Raw genomic sequence first — 19,175 nt, 5'->3', positions numbered from 1 at the left:
AATGGAAGGTTAAGTGGCCTCTGATTTTATGGGACTATCCTGCATCACCATTTCCTATTAGCTTTGATTATTGATTAAGCATCCAAGCTTCGGTTCCAACCATTCTTTTCAAGTTTGGTTTCTTTTGCGGCTCAACAGGAGGGAGATAGGGGACGATTGAAGAGTCAAAGTGGAACTTTAATACCCGATGTTTAGTACCTGTTTGATTATAGTCCTTAAAAGTTTCGATGAAAACAAATTTGGTCCCTAATGTCTAGCACATGCGCAGTTTTAGTCTCTGTAATTTTGACAAAAATAAATCTAGTCTTCAGTGTATCGGATTTAGAGCAAACGTAGCACATTTGAGGAAATTTTTTTTTTTTTTTCCAATTACTGAAAGAAATTAGTCAGTAAAAAAGAAAAAAGAATTTAATAAACTACAAAATTGAAACCTGAACACTTAATTTTTGCGTATAGTTTAACAAAATTTTACCCGCGTTCCTTAGTTAGTTACGTGCCATTAGATGAGTTATTCTTATTATTTAAAGTTAGTTGTTGTTTTGCTTCTTTTTTTTAAAAAAAAAAAAAAATTTAATATAATGAACACCTGATTGCATCTGACTAGGTCTATCAACAATTGAAAAAATCGGTCAATTGTCTTGAATCTGTTTCAAAGGGGAAAAATCAGCTCTTCAAAAGGCAGAATCAGCTCTCCAGATAAATCAAATCGGACAAGAATAATAAGAGCTTCTTTCTTGAGTTAATCAATTGCACTTAATTCATAAACTTTTCTTGCCAATACTAGAATAAAATCCAACAGAATTCCGATCATGCATCCGCAAAATAGACAGCGATTCAATATTTTTTTCCCTCCCTAATTGTTCACTAGCTTTAACAACATATCTGAATTCCCGTCCATAGAGATGACATGCAGCCGCTGCCTTGTAGGTTATGAGTTGCAGGTCTCCTGTCACCAGAAGAAAATCATTAACTGAGATTCACACTTGCACTTTCAGTAATAAAATCAACTTGTTAAGAGGTTCATGACTTTTCCATCAGTAGATTAATTTTGACAGCCAAGAGCTGAAAATATTTGGTCGTGTGATGAATACCATGTCTCATTTTGAGGAAAGTTAAAAGAGGAGCTAGTAAACGCAAAGCTAGCAACTAAGAGGTTTAGAAGCTTCAAGCGAGAGAAACGAAAGATGCAACTGATGTATACGATACCTGCTGCAATTTCCGATTCAAGTATCTTTCGACTGTAATGACGTTTCTCCCACCACCTGCACCGTAATCTCCAAGTACATTGGGATTCAGGGTTGGTAAAAATTGCTGGAATTTGAATAACATTGCATGAGAAGTTCTCTTTCTTCCCAGCTTCATTGCTGTCAAAACATGCTGATACTTGATCTCCCACAGTCTGCGAGAGCTCCAGAAAGCAGGAAGCAAACTCTTTCCATGTACTGTACTCTGCAAGCACAGCATCCAAATGCCATGCTATCATCTCAACAAGCTTTTCAGTACCGTAATACCCTGACAATACAACTTTGAGATAGTAAGAGTCTACAAAATAAAATTCGAATATATTGCAGCAAAAGGAAGAACTCCCTGGGGGCTGCCTGCACTATCAATATCATGCCGTCAACAATCAACAGGTTGAGAAAAGTTAAGCAATAGCACCCATACGCAAGGATATATGGATAAAGGATGAAAAAAACAAGCAAAAGTCGATAGATTAAAAATGAACTGAAAAATGGATTGACCATATAATGCTCAGTGTGTGTTATTTGCATGCAAGATGCAGTTAGATTCCTTTTCCCCCTTCCCTTCATTATAAAGAAGGGACAAAAGCAAATGTTTATGACTTGAGAGGAGAGATCAAGAAAACAGCATCATTATAATTTCATGGTGAAAACCGTCTCAAAAACCCGCCAGAAGAGCAGACCACATAAAAAGAATTAAATGAGCAAGTATGACGCATAGAATAGATTGACACCAAATAAGAACCCAGGACGTGAACTTACAAGTGCGACAATGGTGACCAGATAGGCTAGTGCACTAGAGATTTAATTCCCACGATGTCAATTCAAATGAAATCATCAGTTGTACTCTAAAAAGTATACCTATTCGATGCATATTCACAAGTCTAGCCAATGAGTAGCTACATGTAGGGTCCTTCTTCAAGATGTCCTCAAAATGCATGGGAAGTTTGCCATAGTTGCCATCATTAAAGTATTCCAACAAACTAGTCTTCAATCTGCAACCAAAATAACCAAAAGTAAACACGAATTCTTATTGCAGGATTCTTAGAGCACTAGTCACTGATATCCATGCTCCCTATAGAGCAACAGAAAACAGGCAGCAATTAAGAGGTTATTTTACCATATCTAACAAAGATGTAGTCAGTAACTGGAGCCAAAAAGTATTCCAGACTTTTCAACACACAATATGAACGGTAGACTTTTTGAATTAAAGAGATCTCAACTTAAAGCTTAGGCTCCATTATTTCCGCCAGAAAACAGGTGAAAATGAAAAGAAGTAAATATGGATTATCAGATTTTCGTTTCACTGAAAATTTTGGAGAATTCGGAAAATCTTTTCAATCCCCAAAAAGTGCATTTTTTTTGAACAGCAATTCTGCATTTTATGACTACTTTTTCTTGTTTCAAACGCTTAATGGCATGCCCACATAAAGAAACCACTCCATGTCAAGGTTTTACAGAAGTCATCACCTTAATTGAAGTGCTGTCTCTGGATTACAAGAAAACTTTTCAACCTCATTCAAGGCCTCCTGAACCTGATCTCCAACCAATAGCATCTGGTACAAGAGTGCCACAAAATTAAAGTTTATAGGTATCCGAAACTCAAAATTCTGTAAAAGGATTTCTATTATCAAATCTAGATCTGTATTAAAAACTTAGATGAATTGCGAATTCGCATTTAGTTCACATAATTGCACAAACTTGCAATACCTGTATCAGAGGATGAAAGGCCTCATATGCTGGTGGCTCTGAGTAAAGAGCAGCACGGAAATATTTCAATGCATTCTTGTAGTAGTCATTAAGTGAGTTTCGATGCATATAAATGAAATTCTCCAGATTTTCAGTTGAATGAGGGAGTTGCAAAGGCAATAGCCATGGCGGTAGACCTGATATTTCAACAGATCAATAAAAGCTCAATCTTAATTTTGACCCCATCAAGCACAAAACAAAGCGGGAACTACAGATACTGAAACAATTTAAAGTCAGATCTTTCTTAGAAGCACTTCTAGCAACCAACTGAAACAGTAGAAGAGTAAATCAGGAGGTCCTAGCAGGTTGGTCAACATTATAGTATACATCTTGATTATGAAATTACCAAACTTCTTAAGAAGCATCACAAACATAAAAGTTTTGATCAGACAAAATGGGGAAGTTTAGACTTGTGAAGACAACTATCATTTTCAAAGAAGTTTCTTTGGAATAATTTCTCATCTTCATAGTATAGCATGCATTTTGATTTGGATGGAGGAAGGGCTGGTTTTGGGGGAAATGGAGAGTACTCAATTAACTTCTTCACTTTTCAAGCCATTAGTTGCAATAGCAAATAGTTATCTAGAGCTACTTTCTTAAACTCTTGCAAAAGATCAAGGTACTTAAATAACTTTTTTTAAGTTATATTAACACCAAAAAGAAAGAAATATTAAAGCGCACCACAAGTATAGAAAATGGAGGTCCTAGGTACAACATCACCCTGAAATGGAGATGTAGATTCTTCATCTCCACTTCTTTCCACAGAATGCATGTAAAACCCTAGTGCCTGGAACTGGTGGGGAGATTGTCCGCCCATGTTATCCTCAAAATTCATTGACACTTCTCCATTTTGATCAACATCATCATTTTTTGAATAACCTTTGTAGTTGCCAACAGAGATGTTTGAAGCACATTTGGAAGGAACATTTGTTGCTTGAGATTCAATAGCATTGTGCTCCTCAGAATTCTTAAGTGACGTAGAGATTCTACCTCCAGAGATCTCCAATTGCATGGGAGTAGCACACTTACTCAAACGCCCTAATTGCATTTCTTTTGGGATACTTGAATACCATAACTGCGAAAATGTCAATCCGACAACCAAGTTTGAGACCGCATCACTATCAAAACCACATTCCTGCATGAGACTGACCAGAGAAATGTGGTCATGACTTAACTCATCAAACATTCACATACTGGAATACCATAACAATAGATAATTGTGGCCAAAGTTATATCCATCCATAGCACGTGTGGGATATGAACTGGTTTTTCTGCATGCTCTTTTTTGTGCCTCCCATTAGGTCTCAAGGGAAAGGTGTATATCCTGTTGTGCCTCCAATTATGAACCAAATGAAATTCCAAGTTCAAATTTATGGGTCTAATTTTCACAGTGGCCATTTTCAACTTTATAGAAGCAAAATAAAACAATTCTTTGGAAAAAAAATAATAAGTTGCAAGCGTATGCCTCTGTCATCAGAGAAAACATGCTGAGCAAAGATTTCAAAACACAACCGGGCCTTGCAAGCACAGATTAAATATTGACACTCGATAAAGCTGAAGACATTAGGAAGGTGGAAAGTTATAAGGAGTTTGATAACATAAAACAAGTTGCTTTTTCCAACTATATTAGATTTAGATTAAGAACAGTCACGGCATCCCTAAGCTAAATCATTTATTTAAAATCTAGAACAAACAATTTTTAGATCCATTTAAGTGGTTAATTTTCAATTTAGAACAGGACGCAAGTTGCTGGATAAAAATGTTACTACTTGAGAAATGAAAACAACATAGAACCAACAAACATGACATGCATACCAAACAGCAGCCGTGTGTGCATCCTCTGTATCCCCTCGAGTTAGACAGAAAAGTATATATTCCTTTAGAGCAGCAAACCTGTCCTGCCCAAATTTTGAAGATGCTATAATTCAATACCCAAGATAGTCAAACAAAGCCAAGTCTGAAATAAAATGCATATTAAAATAACAATACTAGCAAATAATGGTATTCCGGTCCAAGAAACATTTAAGTAATTAGAAGGATCTTCTGTAAAATGTTCTTCCACATGAGTAATTTCAATGCACATTAACCGAGCCTCTGCCTGGTCGCCTCTATAGTCTTGGTAGCTACTAATTCCATATTTAAGAAAAAAAGGTTTCCATTTTCCATGTCAACACCAAACACATAATTATTCCAGATTCTCTTCAGCAAGATTCGCTTAAGCTATTTCACATACAAATTTCAATCCAAATTCTTCTGATTGATCTCTTTCTTGTCGGTGAATGTTTACAAAAGGAAGTGAATAAACTTCTTCAATGTTAGATCATTTTTTACAGTAGCACTAGCAGTTCATTTTCAAGTATTCTTTATAGGAATGCATGTTAAACAAAATATCATGGTCAAAAGAAGTCCCAAAAGAAGGCAACAGAAACAATTATTTAACTTGAAATTGTTGTTAACCAAAAAGATGAGCTTCTCTTCTCATGTTGTGTAACAGTGAATAATATCCTACCATTATGTGTTCAAAGCACTGGCTCTTAGCAACAGATCTCACTGCAAGTTAGCCACACAAAAGTAGAAAAAAGAAAGCGAAATCAATGACAGTGTAATTCAGGACCTGGCTTTCTCTTAGGCTTTCCCCTTAAAATTACTCATGTTTAATAATTTCAAAGGTTTCCCTACAAAGAGAGGCACTTCTCGTTGCCTAAATTTCCTTTGTATGGAGACCATTAAATTTCAGATTGATAAGGAACACTTCAACAGAAGAAAGCAACTTAATCAGATAAATGATAAGCAATGCTCATATCTGTACCTCTGCTGGCCGCATTCTCATTGGCCCTAACCTCATCATCCACAAGTCATAAACAGCCTGCATTCTTCTTTTGTTAATGTTATCACCTTTTATACGTTGGAGAAGCTCTAGTGTAGCCTGCAAGGATTGTGTATATGTAATTAGATTACATCAACTCTGATCCATTATTTTCTTATGCTATCCTTAAACTGAACTGAAAAGAACAAGCCAACTCGAAATCTACCAAAGAAACAAGAACTCACAGAATGGACAAGAACACTAACACCAACAGTAAGTAACCGATATACTCTTATAATAGCTTAAAATGGAAATTGATTACCCCCTCCATCACTAACTTTTCTAGGCATCAAAGAGCTTTTAATTAAACATGTTAAGGTGTCCAAACTCTATGAAAAGATTAAAAAAAAAAAAAGAAAGACTGTTTCTTTTCCAATGTAACATTATCTGACATATAAAGCTTCTCTTATTTCCTCATTAATGCCTCAAAAACATCATCACTAAGCACCAGAACTATTTCGGTATATTCAACATGACTAAACATTTACAAAAGAAACTTTAAAATCTGCCTACAATTGACGCGAGAGAGAGAGAGAGAGAGAGAGAGCTCAAGTAGTGAATTCGTACAAAATATTTTATTCGATTTCTCGAAATTGATTTTTCTCTAGCAGTCCCTCTAAGCAAAACACTTAAAACACCACTGGCCTCGGCCCAATTCTGCATTCTCATTAACTTCTTCAGAAGCAACCAGAGTTTTTTCCGGTGATGGTACCGAAGACTTTCACCATCCCGGTTTAAATTCCCAATGCCCATCTCTAAACAGTAACTGGGGTTCGTAACAGCCCGTATAGCTCCCTTAATGCCCCTGAGGTTCTTGGATTTCATGGAGGGAATATCATCGTCGTGATCCCACGGCTTTATACTACGCCTTGGGTTATGATTTTTGGCGCCCTTCCTGATCTTCTTTGGCGGTTTTTTAGTTGGTTTTTCTGACATGTTTGCTAATCAACTGCTGCGTGCTGAACCACTTCAACATATATAAGAAAACGGGGGGAGGGCGGTAGCAGCTGCAGCAGCAGCGGCAGCGAGGCAGAGCTTGCACCCCGTTTAGACGGCCCGCCAGAACCCCTGAGAAAACTTGGGCTTTTATTGGGGCGTAATGTATTGTTGAAAAGTCCCTATATATCCTCAAAATTTTACTTTAGCTCCTATATCTTTTAAAAATAACCTATCTTATTCTTAACATGGGATAATATCAGAAACCTCCCCTGAGGTTTCTTGAAATATCACTAAGCTCCCCCCATATTTTGAAAATCTCTCTTACCACCCTTTGAATTGACATTTTCTTAACAATGTCAGCCCCTCTAAGCAAAAGTAACAATAGAAAATGCATTTTGGAGGAGGGAGAGTATTTTAGTTCCCTTCATACCCTTAGGTTGACTGATACAGTGATATAAGAAAGTTGCAGTAGGTGAAAAATGTGAATTGGAGAGTATTTTTCTGGCATGAGCACTGTTGCATGACCATTGGACATGCAATGGCTTCGTTGAGTGCTTCTAGTTTCTCCTTTAAAAGGTGAAACTACTGCTTGAAATAGCTGCGCAGATGGAGAGGTAACTGGACATAGAAATGGCTAATTCATCCTTTAATTAGGACACTCACACAATTAAACTAATTAAACTCGTCCTTTAGGGTTTATGAAATAGATGCATTTAATTAAGTCACTAATTAAACTAATTAAATTACCTGCGAGTATTACTTTCACATAATTAATTTATGTTAAATACAAAACCTACCAGTTTCGCTTTCGTAAAAATTTGAGTGTAATACTTTTTGAATTTTACTTACAACCATTTGTATATTTAATATAAATTAAATGATTCATAATAAAATGGTTATAAATAGCTATTACTTTGTTCGTATAATAGAGGAAACCCATAAAGAGTTGATATGTTATGGGCAATTTCTTTTCTTTTTTTTTTACCTTCACGTATTTAATTTATGTTAAATACAAAACCTACTAGTCTTCCTTTCGTAAAAATAGTAGTATATCACTTTTTAAATTTTACTTACAAACATTTATGTATTTAACATAAATTATATGATTCCGAGTAAAATTCTTATAAATAACTAGTACTTTATTCATATAATAGAAGAAACCCGTAAAAAACTAGTAAAAAGTGGGTAATTTCTTTTTTTACTTTCACATATTTAATTTATGTTAAATACAAAACCTTCTAGTTTCCCTTTCGTAATAATATTAGTGTAAAACTTTTTGAATTTCACTTATAAACATTTATGTATTTAATATAAATTAAATGATTCAAAGTAAAATACTCATAAATAACTAGTACTTTATTCATATAATGGAAGAAACTTGTAAAGAACTAGTATGTTATGGACAATTTTTTTTTACTTTCAAATACTTCATTTATATTTAAGGGAGGTTACTGCTATTTCTGTAAAAATATTTGTGTAATGGCTTTTGAATTTTATTTGCAAATATTTATGTATTTAACATAAATTAAATGATTCAAAATAAAATGCTCATAAAAACCTGGTACTTGGTTCATGTAATAGAGAAAAGCCATAAAGAGTTGGTACTTTATAGGATATTTATTTTTTAAAAAATATTTAATTTATGTTAATTAGATAACCTACTAGTTTTTTTTTGTAAGAAATTACTGTAACACTTTTTAAATTTTACTTAAAAACATTTATATATTTATTATAAATTGAATGTTTGAGAGTAAAATGTCCACAAAAAGCTTTAAGAGTAAAATATTTAATTGTTTTAATTTCTTTACTTTAAATTTTTTTCCCTTTTATAAGGTAACAGGAGAAACAAGGGTATTATTGGCAACTGATGAAGTCAACTAGTGACTTATGACCCCACAATCACTTGAGGGGTGGTAAGAGAGATTTCCAAAATATGGGGGGAGCTTAGTGATATTTCAAGAAACCTCAGGGGAGGTTTCTGATATTATCCCTCTTAACATAGTAGAATTTTACCGATATGGTCCTTATTCTATTACCCTCTTTTCCTTGTTTGACTTTGGGTACTTATTCTGCACATGCTCGTAGTTAATGAAATTTATAGATTGCGAATTGGTGAATGGGATAAATTATGAATAAGAGCATGATTACAAATTCACTAAAATTTATACTCTTGTTAATTTGTTTTTAGAAATGGAAGAAAAATAATTTAGTACTTGTGTGCAAATTAATAGTTTATGTTTATACACCTATGAAAGGCTAGAGAAGTTGCAATAACTCAGGGGTAGTAGTTTTTTTTTTTTTTTTTCAGGGACTCTGAGGTAGTTGTTTGAAATTTAACTATTGCATTTTTTTTATTTGAGTGTTCTGGGCACTCATACACTTAAATACCATTTAATTAATCATTTCAATGCATATAGCATGTTTATTGTCTTCTCTTACATTAATGTTTTATTGAATTAGTTTCGCTCTTATAAAAAAAAAACACTCGAAATTATATGACGTGTGTTTTAAAAGCACTTGTTAGCCAAACATTTTAATAATGGTTTGGCCAATGGATTGGGCATGATGGTATCAGGTGTTATTTTTTGTTCGAAAGAGTACAGTTAGTTTAGAAAAAAGTAATCCGTTTAGATTTGCTGTTTTTTCAAAAACAAGTTTTTCAAATACAATGTTACAGTAATACATAATAACTCAAAAAATATCTCATTCATACAATATATCAAAATTTTCAAAAAATTTTTATAGTAAAATTTTTTAATATACACTACTATAGTAAAATTTTTCAAAAACACCCCAAAAAACAACTAATCTAAACGGATAATTATGATTATGTGTCTTCAAATAATAATTTAGCCATATTAACGAGTGTTTATTCGAAACTCATGAAAAATTTGTTTTTATCAAATGTGGCTTATTATGTTAGGCAAATGCATATCTGGCTATTCATCGTTAGATAGTTTAGGTTATGTTTAATAATAGAAGTATTACACGTTGAAGTGTTTGTAACTGAAGTAGATGATGGCAATCTTTGAATGAAAAACATGCCATAGCGGGCAGAAAGTTAGAGACATTATACGGGTGTAAGGTAGGCCTTTGTGTTGTGGATGATAAAAGACGCGGAATTTGTTAGGAACACAAGACGTGATCTATGACTCTAGATCAAGGGGATTAAGACGTATTGATTGTTTAAATTCGCGGTTCTATCAGTGGTTTCTTTTTTTAGATTCGCGGTTCTATCGGTGGTTTCTTTAATGCTTATATGAATCTTTTTCTGCAAGCAAAGAGGACAAAGCATGCTGCCTGTAAGAGAAAAAGACTTACCAAAGGTACTAGATACAATTTTACCATTTATTTTGTGTTCTTGGATATAAAATTATTTGAATAAATTTTTTAAGAATAATATCGTAGCATCTTTTGTAACATAATAATGTATGTGAAATTAAAAAAAAAGTGATCGAATAAAATGAAAAAGTTGATTATAAAATGCATTTAATTACGTAACCAAATTTTCTATTTGGCTCTCAGGTCACCCCTCTTTGTTTGAATGTAAGCATTGATATTTAATGTACCTTTTTTTAGAATTTTACCAAATTAAGATTACGTTTTCAAAAAAAAAAAAAAAAAAACACTTGGAAGCGGCTATGCATTAACATTTAATGCTTAAAAATCCTACTAGTGTTTGAAACATCTGCACAAGGTCATAAAAAATCCAAGAGCCTGTCCAATGGGTGCATAAGGTCATAAAAAATTCAAGACTTTGTCTAACGAGTGCCTATTGAGCACTTGTTAAAATATATTTTTGAAAATATAAAATGAATTAGAAAAAGTAAATAAATATAAGAGAGGAAAGGTAAAATTAAATAGAGAGAGTATATAAATACAAAGAGGGTAATTTTAGATATATTTGGAGCCCGTTAACAAAACTAAAAATCCACTACCATTTTAATCGTTTAAATGCGTGGAGCCCAAGTGGCCTTGTGAAGTCTAGACATTCACATTCAATTAAGGAACTATTACAGTTAGTTAGTTACCTAAAATGTTGAGAAGCTGTTAATTGTGCCTCTTCTTCTATCTCAGACTAAGGAATGAATGATGGTGAATTCAATGTAAACCTAGGCTTTGGATAAGCAATTTCATCCAAAATTTTGGCAAGGGTAATTAAAAAAATAGAAAAAAGCTTTGCAAAAAACTATTTTATGCACGCAAAAAAAAAATGTATTAGTACTATTGATTATGAAATAGACTACGACAAATTAGGGGTGGTCTATGTGACAGACAGAAAAGACTCTAATAAAAGAAAAAAAAGGAAAAGGTGAAAGGGAAAACAAAATGGAATAGCTCACATTGCTGCCGGCATTGCAATTCACAACTAGGCCCCTTTACTTTGTCTCAATTGTCGACATGCCTCAAAAGCTTCCTTGTATGTTGTAACCCTTCCCCTCCTATCCCAGCCTTCAAAAATCCCCTCTTCCCTCTCCATCCCATCCAAACCCCCTTCACAAAACCCTACACTACAGACCAGGAAAAAAGGAAAAAAAACTTGAATTTCATTTTCTGGTTGTAATAATCATCAATGGCCAAGGCTACTGATGATTCCATCGATATAGGGAAGCTCTACGGGTACGACCATCGGCTCAGCGAGGCGAAAGACAAGTCTCAAGTTCGTTCCCAACTTCAGCGCTTTCAATTTCATCCTGTTTTGTTTCACTAGGTTTTCTTTTTTTCGTTTGTGCGGAAAAAAATTTGATTTTGGTTTTTTTTTTTTGGGAAAAACAGCATAAGGAGGACTATGAGTGCATTCTCGCGGCAGCGAACGGCTTAGTGAAGGCGAGGCAATTGGCGGCGATGCTAATACCGAAGTTCTTCAAGTATTTTCCTCAGATTTCCGAGCAAGCACTCGATCAGTATTTGTATCTCTGCGAAGATGATGAGCTAGGGGTTAGTTGTTTAACTTTTAGCTGTTGGTGGAAAATTTGGGTGATTTTCGTTGTATTTTGCCACCTGAGGAGATTTCTTAGCCACTCGAATTTACACGGATTAAATTCCTTGAAAATTTGAATTTAAGTTCAAAAGCTTAGAAGAGCTGAGGTGCTAAGGGAACTAATTAAAACGTCAAATGAAATTTTTTTTAAGGAAAGTTGCACGGATTACTCGTGTTTACCTATAGGAGCTAAAGATAGATATGGACGAGAGTGCAAATGTAAATAAAATACTTTTATTTTCCTGTTTGCAATTTTTTTTTTGTGGGGTTGGGGGGGGGGGGTCGTATCTCTTTGGCTAGACGTTTTAGTCAGCTCTTCTTGTCTTTGGGCGGAAACAGCTAATGGACTTTGCATTGAATACTACTACCAATTAAAGAGAGTTCTGAGTTGTATGTAGAACAAGAAGCCGGGAAAGGAAAGCAATATAGAGGTAGTAGTTCTCTAAATTTGATTTCCGTGGAAAGGTGGAGGGAGAAGGCAAAGATATCATTTCTTGCCTTTTTTTGGGGGAAAAAAGCATTACTGAGAAAATGGCAGAAATTCTACAATTTTGCCACTAGAATGAGATAATGGGTATATCATGTTACAAGTTCATCTGGTGCAGTTCAGTTCAAGATTACATGCTGACTGGCATTTATTTTGGTGAACTTTGGCATTTCACTAGTTAAGTGTAAAATCTCATGCAGGAGTTTATGTAGAATAATGTTGTGCTACTGATTTTCCTTGTATGACATGTATTACTTCTTTGAGAAGATTATCTTAAAGATTACGTGACTATGAACATTGCGTTTATGACTTTTTTGTTTCATAGGTGCGAGTTCAAGCAATCCGTGGGCTACCTCTTTTTTGCAAAGATACACCTGAACATCTGTCTAAAATTGTTGACATTCTTGCTCAGCTTCTAGTGACCGGTAAGTGTCTTTGCAAAGCTCTTTATGTTAATGGATGTCCTGGTTACTCATAAAAGCATCTTCAATATGTTCCGTAGGAGAAATTGTGGAGCGTGATGCAGTAAACAAAGCTCTGATGTCTTTGTTGCGGCAGGATACAAGAAGTAAGAATTCAGCTGTGAAGTTTATTTTTATAATTTTCTTGTTTGTTATCATGCTTCTTGTTTCAAGGCATTATAATTACCATGTACTACTCACTGGAATTTATTATTGCTGTTAGTATTTTACTTGTTCCTTACTTGTTAAAAGAAAGACATTTTCAAGTGCACAACCGTTAGAATTTAAAGGATAATAATGATAGTTCATTCAGTTCTTCTGGTTCTCTTATGGCGCACGTTCTCTTTACTTTGTTTTGATACTGTATCAGGTCTCATGCTAAGGTTCTCACATCAAACTGGGGCTGTAAATTCAGTTGGGGGAATGCTTGCTGTCCTTTATAGTCTTTTCCTTGCTTATGTAGTTTCAATCTTTAAGTTATGTCAAGCTGCCTGTTGACGTGGAAAAATCCCATGTTAAATAACATGATTGACTTCTTCATGACATACATTGTCCTTGAGTTGGTTTTTATAGCTTAGATCATTTACCATGTCTTTCTGTTTTATATAATGTTGGTCAAGCTTTTCACGGATTATTCCTTTTTCCTTTAAGTCTAGGCAGGTGACTCTGTACTCCCAAAAAACAGTAGTGTGGGGTCGTGGGTGAAGTTAGACTTAACCATTTCTATTTTGCAAGAAGCTTCTCAACATTTTGAGTTTCATTTGAGCTGGCCTTTCTTTATTGGAAATCAGTCAATATGGATGAACATTATTTGTTACCCTTTATGTTGGATAATTGTAAGCTGAGCTACTTGTTTAATGCTTTGATTCGGAGTTTGCAATATGACTTCTCATAATAATGCTATTGCTACTGGAGACCGCAACTTGTACGAAGCTCTTTGTTTCATGGAGTTTGGGCCAAGTTTGTATAAAGTTCTTGGACTGCAAAGGCATCTAAAATTGTGAAGCTTGCATTTGTGTTTCCTAAAATTGTTTTCACATCCTTCATACCATCTGCACGTTTTTGCATTCATGAAGATTTTTGCTGTACTCAACCTAGTGCCAAGATGAGATAAAAGAGTGAAATGTTGAAGTTTAGTGCTTGTTTTCAGTCAGACAAAATTGGGGACTTCATATCTTACTCTTTTGTGCCTTTTATAGCCCTCATTGTTGGTACTGTAATGAATTTTAGTTCTGCTTTGATGGCTAATTTATATCTAAGCAAATGATTTGCTGCAGCATCCTTGACAGCTTTGTTTAAGCATGTTGGAAGCACTGAAGAACGGGGTGCTGAGGAGCCTAGCACATGGGAGAATGTTCGCGAAAAGGTTCTTGGCTTTATCAAAGAAAAGGTGATATTTTTGTAATTTCCCATATCCCAAGTATCTGATATTATGAATTTTTTTTAAAAATGTTCTTCAAAACTGAATGAGACATCAAATTTATGTACCAGGTATTTCCCCTCAAGGCTGAGTTGTTAAAACCACAGGAAGAAATGGAGAGGCATATAGTTAATTTGGTGAAACAGGTATTCAACATTTGTTAGTCCTAGTATTCCCCAAATGTTAGTTATTTTCATCAAGGAAATTGATTGTGTTTCCTGTAGGTGTTGTAAACTTGACTGGATATTTATGTTGACCTTGAAACTATGTTATTTCTTTGCAGAACTTGCAAGATGTGACGGCAGGTGAGTTTAAAATGTTCGTGGACTTTTTGAAGAGCTTGAGCTTATTTGGACAGAATGCTTCGGCTGAACATGTTCAAGAATTGGTTGAGATCATCGAGGGTCAAGCTGATCTAGATGCTATATTTGACGTAAGTGCTTATTTTTAGTTTTGAATTGATTGTTTCAGGTCCATGCTCTATTATCTTTTGTTTTTGCATTATGTAATTTTGGATGTGGTCTATCTTTCATGTGGTTTCATGTGTTTATATTGCAATAATTTTTGCTTAAAGTTGTGCTGTTCTTTTAGTTTTTTTTTTAATTCCATTAATTTTCTATTTTTGAAGTTTTTACTTTTTTAATGCAAAAGATATCTACTTTGCTGCAAGTATAAATTAAAGGTAATTGTTTGTATTGGTACTGAAGCTATAAATTTGATTTGTCATGGCCTCACACTGCATGTTTGATTTTTTACCCTTGGGATTTTGCTTTCATTTTGATTGTCTGACGATCGCACTACTTAATGTCCTCTTTCATATTCACCCCTTTGAGTGAAATATGTCTTATTTGTGTTTGTAAGCTTTTGCCTTGAATTTTATTTAGGTCCAAATCTGACATGTTTCTTCCTTTTGTCCTCCCTACTCTCTCTATCTCTCAGGTCTCAGATGTTGATCATATAGAACGATTCATATCTTGCCTTCGTATGGCCCTTCCTTTATTCGTTGTATGTACCATGCCTCTATTCTATATGCATTCCACTTTATCATATTCTGAGTACAAATCGTGTTAATCTTACTTTTTATAATAGAGGGGTGCATCAAGCAGCAAGTTCATTAATTATCTGAGCAAACAAATTGTACCTATTTTTGACAAGGTAAGCAGTATGATACAATGGCACAGACTTATCTTTTTTTTGGCTTTGAATGAGCAGCTTATAACATGTCATTCTCCGCCTTTGGTGTCTAGAATGTCTGGAGGGCACTCTTTCTCTCCCTTCAACTTTCTTCTTGTATTTGTCAGAGCATCTTTTGCATCTGTATACTCATTTATCTCTCTCTGTGTGGTTTGTATGTTTTGTTGTTTTCCTTGATTCTGGCTATTCATTCCTCATCACATCACAATCACATCAATAGAAACGAGACAGCCTGCTTTTTATTTTTTATTTTTTCTTGCCATCTACTTGTTTATGAAAGTTTTGGATAAGGACCGTAGCAGCATTCACAATGAATTTTGAGAATGATTTAATTGTGCTTTGTGCTCTCTTTTTCTCTGTTTCATTATTATGAGTTTGAAGCTATCAGTGCAACTAAACAATTGTATTCCTGTCAGCTTCCAGAAAAATGGACGCTGGACCTGCTCAAGACCTTGGCCGAATGCTCACTTTATGCGACACCACAAGATTCTCGTCAATTTCTTCCATCAGTTGTTCAACTTCTTAAGGTACTCTTTTGGATGAGAACCCCTCTTGTAATTGTCATTGATTAGGTTAATTTCATCAGTGAAGTATCAAAGCATTGCTTTGCTGTTACTTGTTCTCACGACAAGCACTTTTTGAAAAATGTTTATATAAATGAAATGTGCTTTTTCATAACAATGCCCTCTTGTTAATTTTCTTTGAGACAAAATACCATTTGAAATATATAAATAGCTATCTTTCATGAACCTGTTTATAAGGCACTTTACAAAAGCTAAAGCTTACTAACACAGACCCAATATGTAATATGTTTTGAGAGATTAAAAATGAATAACTGGACCTTTTGAACCAACCATTACTCATAGATTTTTGTATACATATATTGACTCCACCCCTACGGTTTTCCCTCTTAGAAATACATGGTTCGGAGGAAGATTGAAGAGATGAATTTCACATGTATTGAGTGCCTGTTGTATGCTTTTCACCATTTAGCTCACAAGGTAAGATAAATTTTGTTTTTGCGTAATGCCTTTTTTTTTTTTTTTCGCTTTAATAGTAAATTGTAGTTAAACTTATTATGATATTACTTTGGTTTCTGTAGACTCCTAATGCCACCAACAGTCTTTGTGGCTACAAGATAGTCACTGGACAGCCATCTGATAGACTTGGGGAAGATTTTTCAGAGCAGTTTAAAGACTTCACAGAAAGGTGCTGTATGGTTATAGCCATATATTGTTCTGTTGCTGTTGTTCATCTAAATATGAAAAGTTTTGGCTGTTAGACTGTTAGAAGAGAAGTATATTGGAATTATATTAGAGTTCCTATGGAGAATTTCAAAAGATTGAGAGTTTTTTTAGCTTATAGCACTCTGTGTAGGTTGTCTCCTTTATCCCTCAATTCCCCTTCCCACTTCCTCAATCCTCTGCGGAATTAGGTGGGAACATGTGGGTATGATGCTTTTTACATATTTGGTCAGTTGATGGGGGTCTTGCTTGGAAGTCAATTTCATGCTCTTAATTTATCTGACACTTACTGCATGGCATCTGAATGGGTAATTTAGGCTTCATTAATTTTTATCATATTTGGGTCTCCATATGGTATGCAAAAATTGGTCGTCTTTGCTTGTTATAATTGTCAATAAATCATTATCATCACAATTTATTTTAAGTATGAAAGCGACAAACACTATACTAAATGTTTGTGGTTTATTTATGTATTTTCGTAAAAAGCATGAGATTGACATGTCTAGAGTTGATGATGAGACAGATTGAGCACCATTGAAGATTTAACCAGATCCATGATAAAGAAGTTAACTCAAGGGATGGATGATCAAAACAAAGCAATGAAAGCTGCTAAAACAGAGGAAGAAAAAGATGATATTGTGAGTTCATGTCTGCTCCTCATTCTTTCCTTTAAAAATATTACTGCCACCGTCACTGCTTTTTTAACTTACTGGTGGTTCATATACTCTCTAAATTCTGACTTACATCAATTCATCTGCTTGACCATTACCTGCAGAAGACACAAAAGCAGAGTGCTACCTCTGGGCTCAAAAGTTGCAATAACATATTGTCAATGGCTCAGGTGAATGCAATTCCTTTGTCTGCAATTTCTTTTGTGAATTATTGTGTTCTTTGGAGCTAATTTTTTCAACTCTCTAGCCCCTGCATTCCAAATCACCTTCCTTTATTGGGGATCAGAAAATCAACTTGTCATGGAAGGAATTAGCTAAACCATCAGTTTTACCAACTGCTGCTGCTGCTGCTGGGTAAGAGATAACGCACTATTCTGCTTGGAACTGTGGCTATTGCATTACCATTGTTGATTATGCTGAAGCTAATTCTCTCTTCATCTTGTGGTGAATTCAACTTGGTACTGGCAGTCAAAAGCGAACTGCTGCTGCTGTTAATGGAGTCAACACTAGTTCAATGAAAAAGGGTCGAGGAGCTGGTGGCTTTCAGAACCAACTTCTAAACAAGGCATTTGAAGGTTTGTCTAGTGGTGGCAGAGGTGGAAGAAACAGAGGTTGGCAGGGACGTGGCAGAGGAAGGGGTCTTCGCTAAAGAAGCCTTCCTTTTGTAAGATTTATCACCTATCAAAGAACATAATACCATTTTTCTCAGTAGGATCTGGGCTGTTTTTTATCATATCATTGTAGGTTTAAGCTAACTTGCATTTAGTTATAGCTGATCCATTCTGACAAGTCCTTCTTGTTCTCCCTCCCTTCCCACACTTGCAAATACCCTACAAATTCATCTGTATCTCCTGATTGACGCAGAAATCCTACAGATTAAATGTTGTTTTTTAGTGCTTAGAGATTGACCATATTTTTTTCCCCTGGCTGTTTTTCTGTCTATTTCTGATTCAATACTACTATCTGCTGCACAGTGATTTTCATTTCCAAATTTGTTGAAATGCTGTATGCGATAATAGATTCATAGTCAGTTGTCAATAGTGGTTTAATTGTCTTCGGTTCTACTGGAATTTGTCAACACACTGATGTCGGTAAAGAAATATCCACTTTGACGTCAGATGAGTTTGGCGGTTTTTTTTTTTTTTTTTGTAATTTTTTCCTGTGACTACCTTTTTTCTCCTTTTTCAATCAGTGTGTGATATTGGTTTGTCAATTACGTGATTGACGTGGGACAAGCACGTTTCATGTTTTAGGCCATTTATAGCTGAAACCCGGACTGGGTGTAAGTGGCTTTAAGTAGTTGTGAGCTACATTTTTCTTATTCTCGAGGAAGGCTTTAAAGAAGCAAGGGAAAACATTGGCTACAGAAGCAATACATAGCTGCAAAGTTGTAATCAAAAGATGTTTCGTGTGGAATCTGGCAGCTGAACCAGGGTTGATGCCCCAAAGCGGTTGCAGGAATTTTTGTAGTTCAGATGGTGAATCAAGGCAGGTGCTTTGGATTGGAAAGTGAGGGATTGAGACTTGCAATCTACGTAGTCATCCTTTATCAAGACCGTTCAGTTCCTTATGCCAGCATTGTAAAATTTTCTCCTTGATAGCAGTGGAGGGGTGGAATTTAAGAAGCGATAAGAAAGAAGGGGAGTTAAAACTCAATACTTGGAAGTTTTGGAATTTCAATTTCAACCATTAGATAAGGTCTTCTTCAGATTGCTACACTTACGGGAAACATCAGGAAATGAAGATGAAGAAATATGGTAAAGCAAGTTGACAGAACACCGAGGGATGAGGACCCTGGTGTCCTCCACCACAAACTAGTAGTATTTAATCGTAATGTGTAAGTTGTAGACTTCTAGTCCCCTTTGCTGGGCATTTGCATTGTGGGTTTTTGAAAGCAAAACAGGTAGGGTCTTTCGTGGCTC

At 35.0% G+C, this 19,175-nt stretch overlaps 2 protein-coding genes across 5 annotated transcripts; one reads left to right on the top strand and one right to left on the bottom strand.

Moving 5' to 3' along the window:
* Positions 1 to 670: 670 nt before the first annotated feature.
* On the bottom strand, positions 671 to 6,933 carry LOC113688565 (uncharacterized). 2 transcript variants are annotated; one of them, XM_072049143.1, is made up of 9 exons: positions 6,424 to 6,933; positions 5,800 to 5,916; positions 4,806 to 4,888; positions 3,672 to 4,135; positions 2,952 to 3,127; positions 2,712 to 2,797; positions 2,103 to 2,236; positions 1,207 to 1,524; positions 671 to 946 (listed from the first exon to the last, which is right to left on the bottom strand). In XM_072049143.1, the coding sequence occupies exons 1-9, from the start codon at positions 6,790 to 6,792 to the stop codon at positions 759 to 761; spliced, it is 1,935 nt and encodes a 644-aa protein (XP_071905244.1). In that variant the 5' UTR covers positions 6,793 to 6,933; the 3' UTR covers positions 671 to 758. The 2 variants fall into 2 exon arrangements, with proteins under 2 accessions (XP_071905244.1, XP_027062225.1); XM_027206424.2 differs by having other exon boundaries at positions 1,207 to 1,512.
* Positions 6,934 to 11,238: 4,305 nt separating this feature from the next.
* LOC113743308 (apoptosis inhibitor 5-like protein API5) lies at positions 11,239 to 18,153 on the top strand. Of its 3 annotated transcripts, XM_027271292.2 has the most exons (16): positions 11,239 to 11,455; positions 11,572 to 11,733; positions 12,589 to 12,688; positions 12,766 to 12,831; positions 14,002 to 14,114; positions 14,216 to 14,290; positions 14,428 to 14,577; positions 15,084 to 15,149; positions 15,234 to 15,299; positions 15,755 to 15,865; positions 16,253 to 16,339; positions 16,441 to 16,547; positions 17,106 to 17,220; positions 17,358 to 17,423; positions 17,501 to 17,607; positions 17,722 to 18,153. In XM_027271292.2, the coding sequence occupies exons 1-16, from the start codon at positions 11,369 to 11,371 to the stop codon at positions 17,900 to 17,902; spliced, it is 1,659 nt and encodes a 552-aa protein (XP_027127093.1). In that variant the 5' UTR covers positions 11,239 to 11,368; the 3' UTR covers positions 17,903 to 18,153. The 3 variants fall into 3 exon arrangements, with proteins under 3 accessions (XP_027127093.1, XP_071905242.1, XP_071905243.1); XM_072049141.1 differs by lacking the exon at positions 15,234 to 15,299; XM_072049142.1 differs by lacking the exons at positions 15,084 to 15,149; positions 15,234 to 15,299.
* The last annotated feature ends 1,022 nt before the right edge of the window (positions 18,154 to 19,175 follow it).

The sequence above is a fragment of the Coffea arabica genome, chromosome 5e (genome assembly GCF_036785885.1).
Source record: "Coffea arabica cultivar ET-39 chromosome 5e, Coffea Arabica ET-39 HiFi, whole genome shotgun sequence".
NCBI classification, from domain to species: domain Eukaryota; kingdom Viridiplantae; phylum Streptophyta; class Magnoliopsida; order Gentianales; family Rubiaceae; genus Coffea; species Coffea arabica.
The sequence above is the reverse complement of the archived record's forward strand: the minus strand, read 5'-3'. Positions and strand labels throughout refer to the sequence as shown.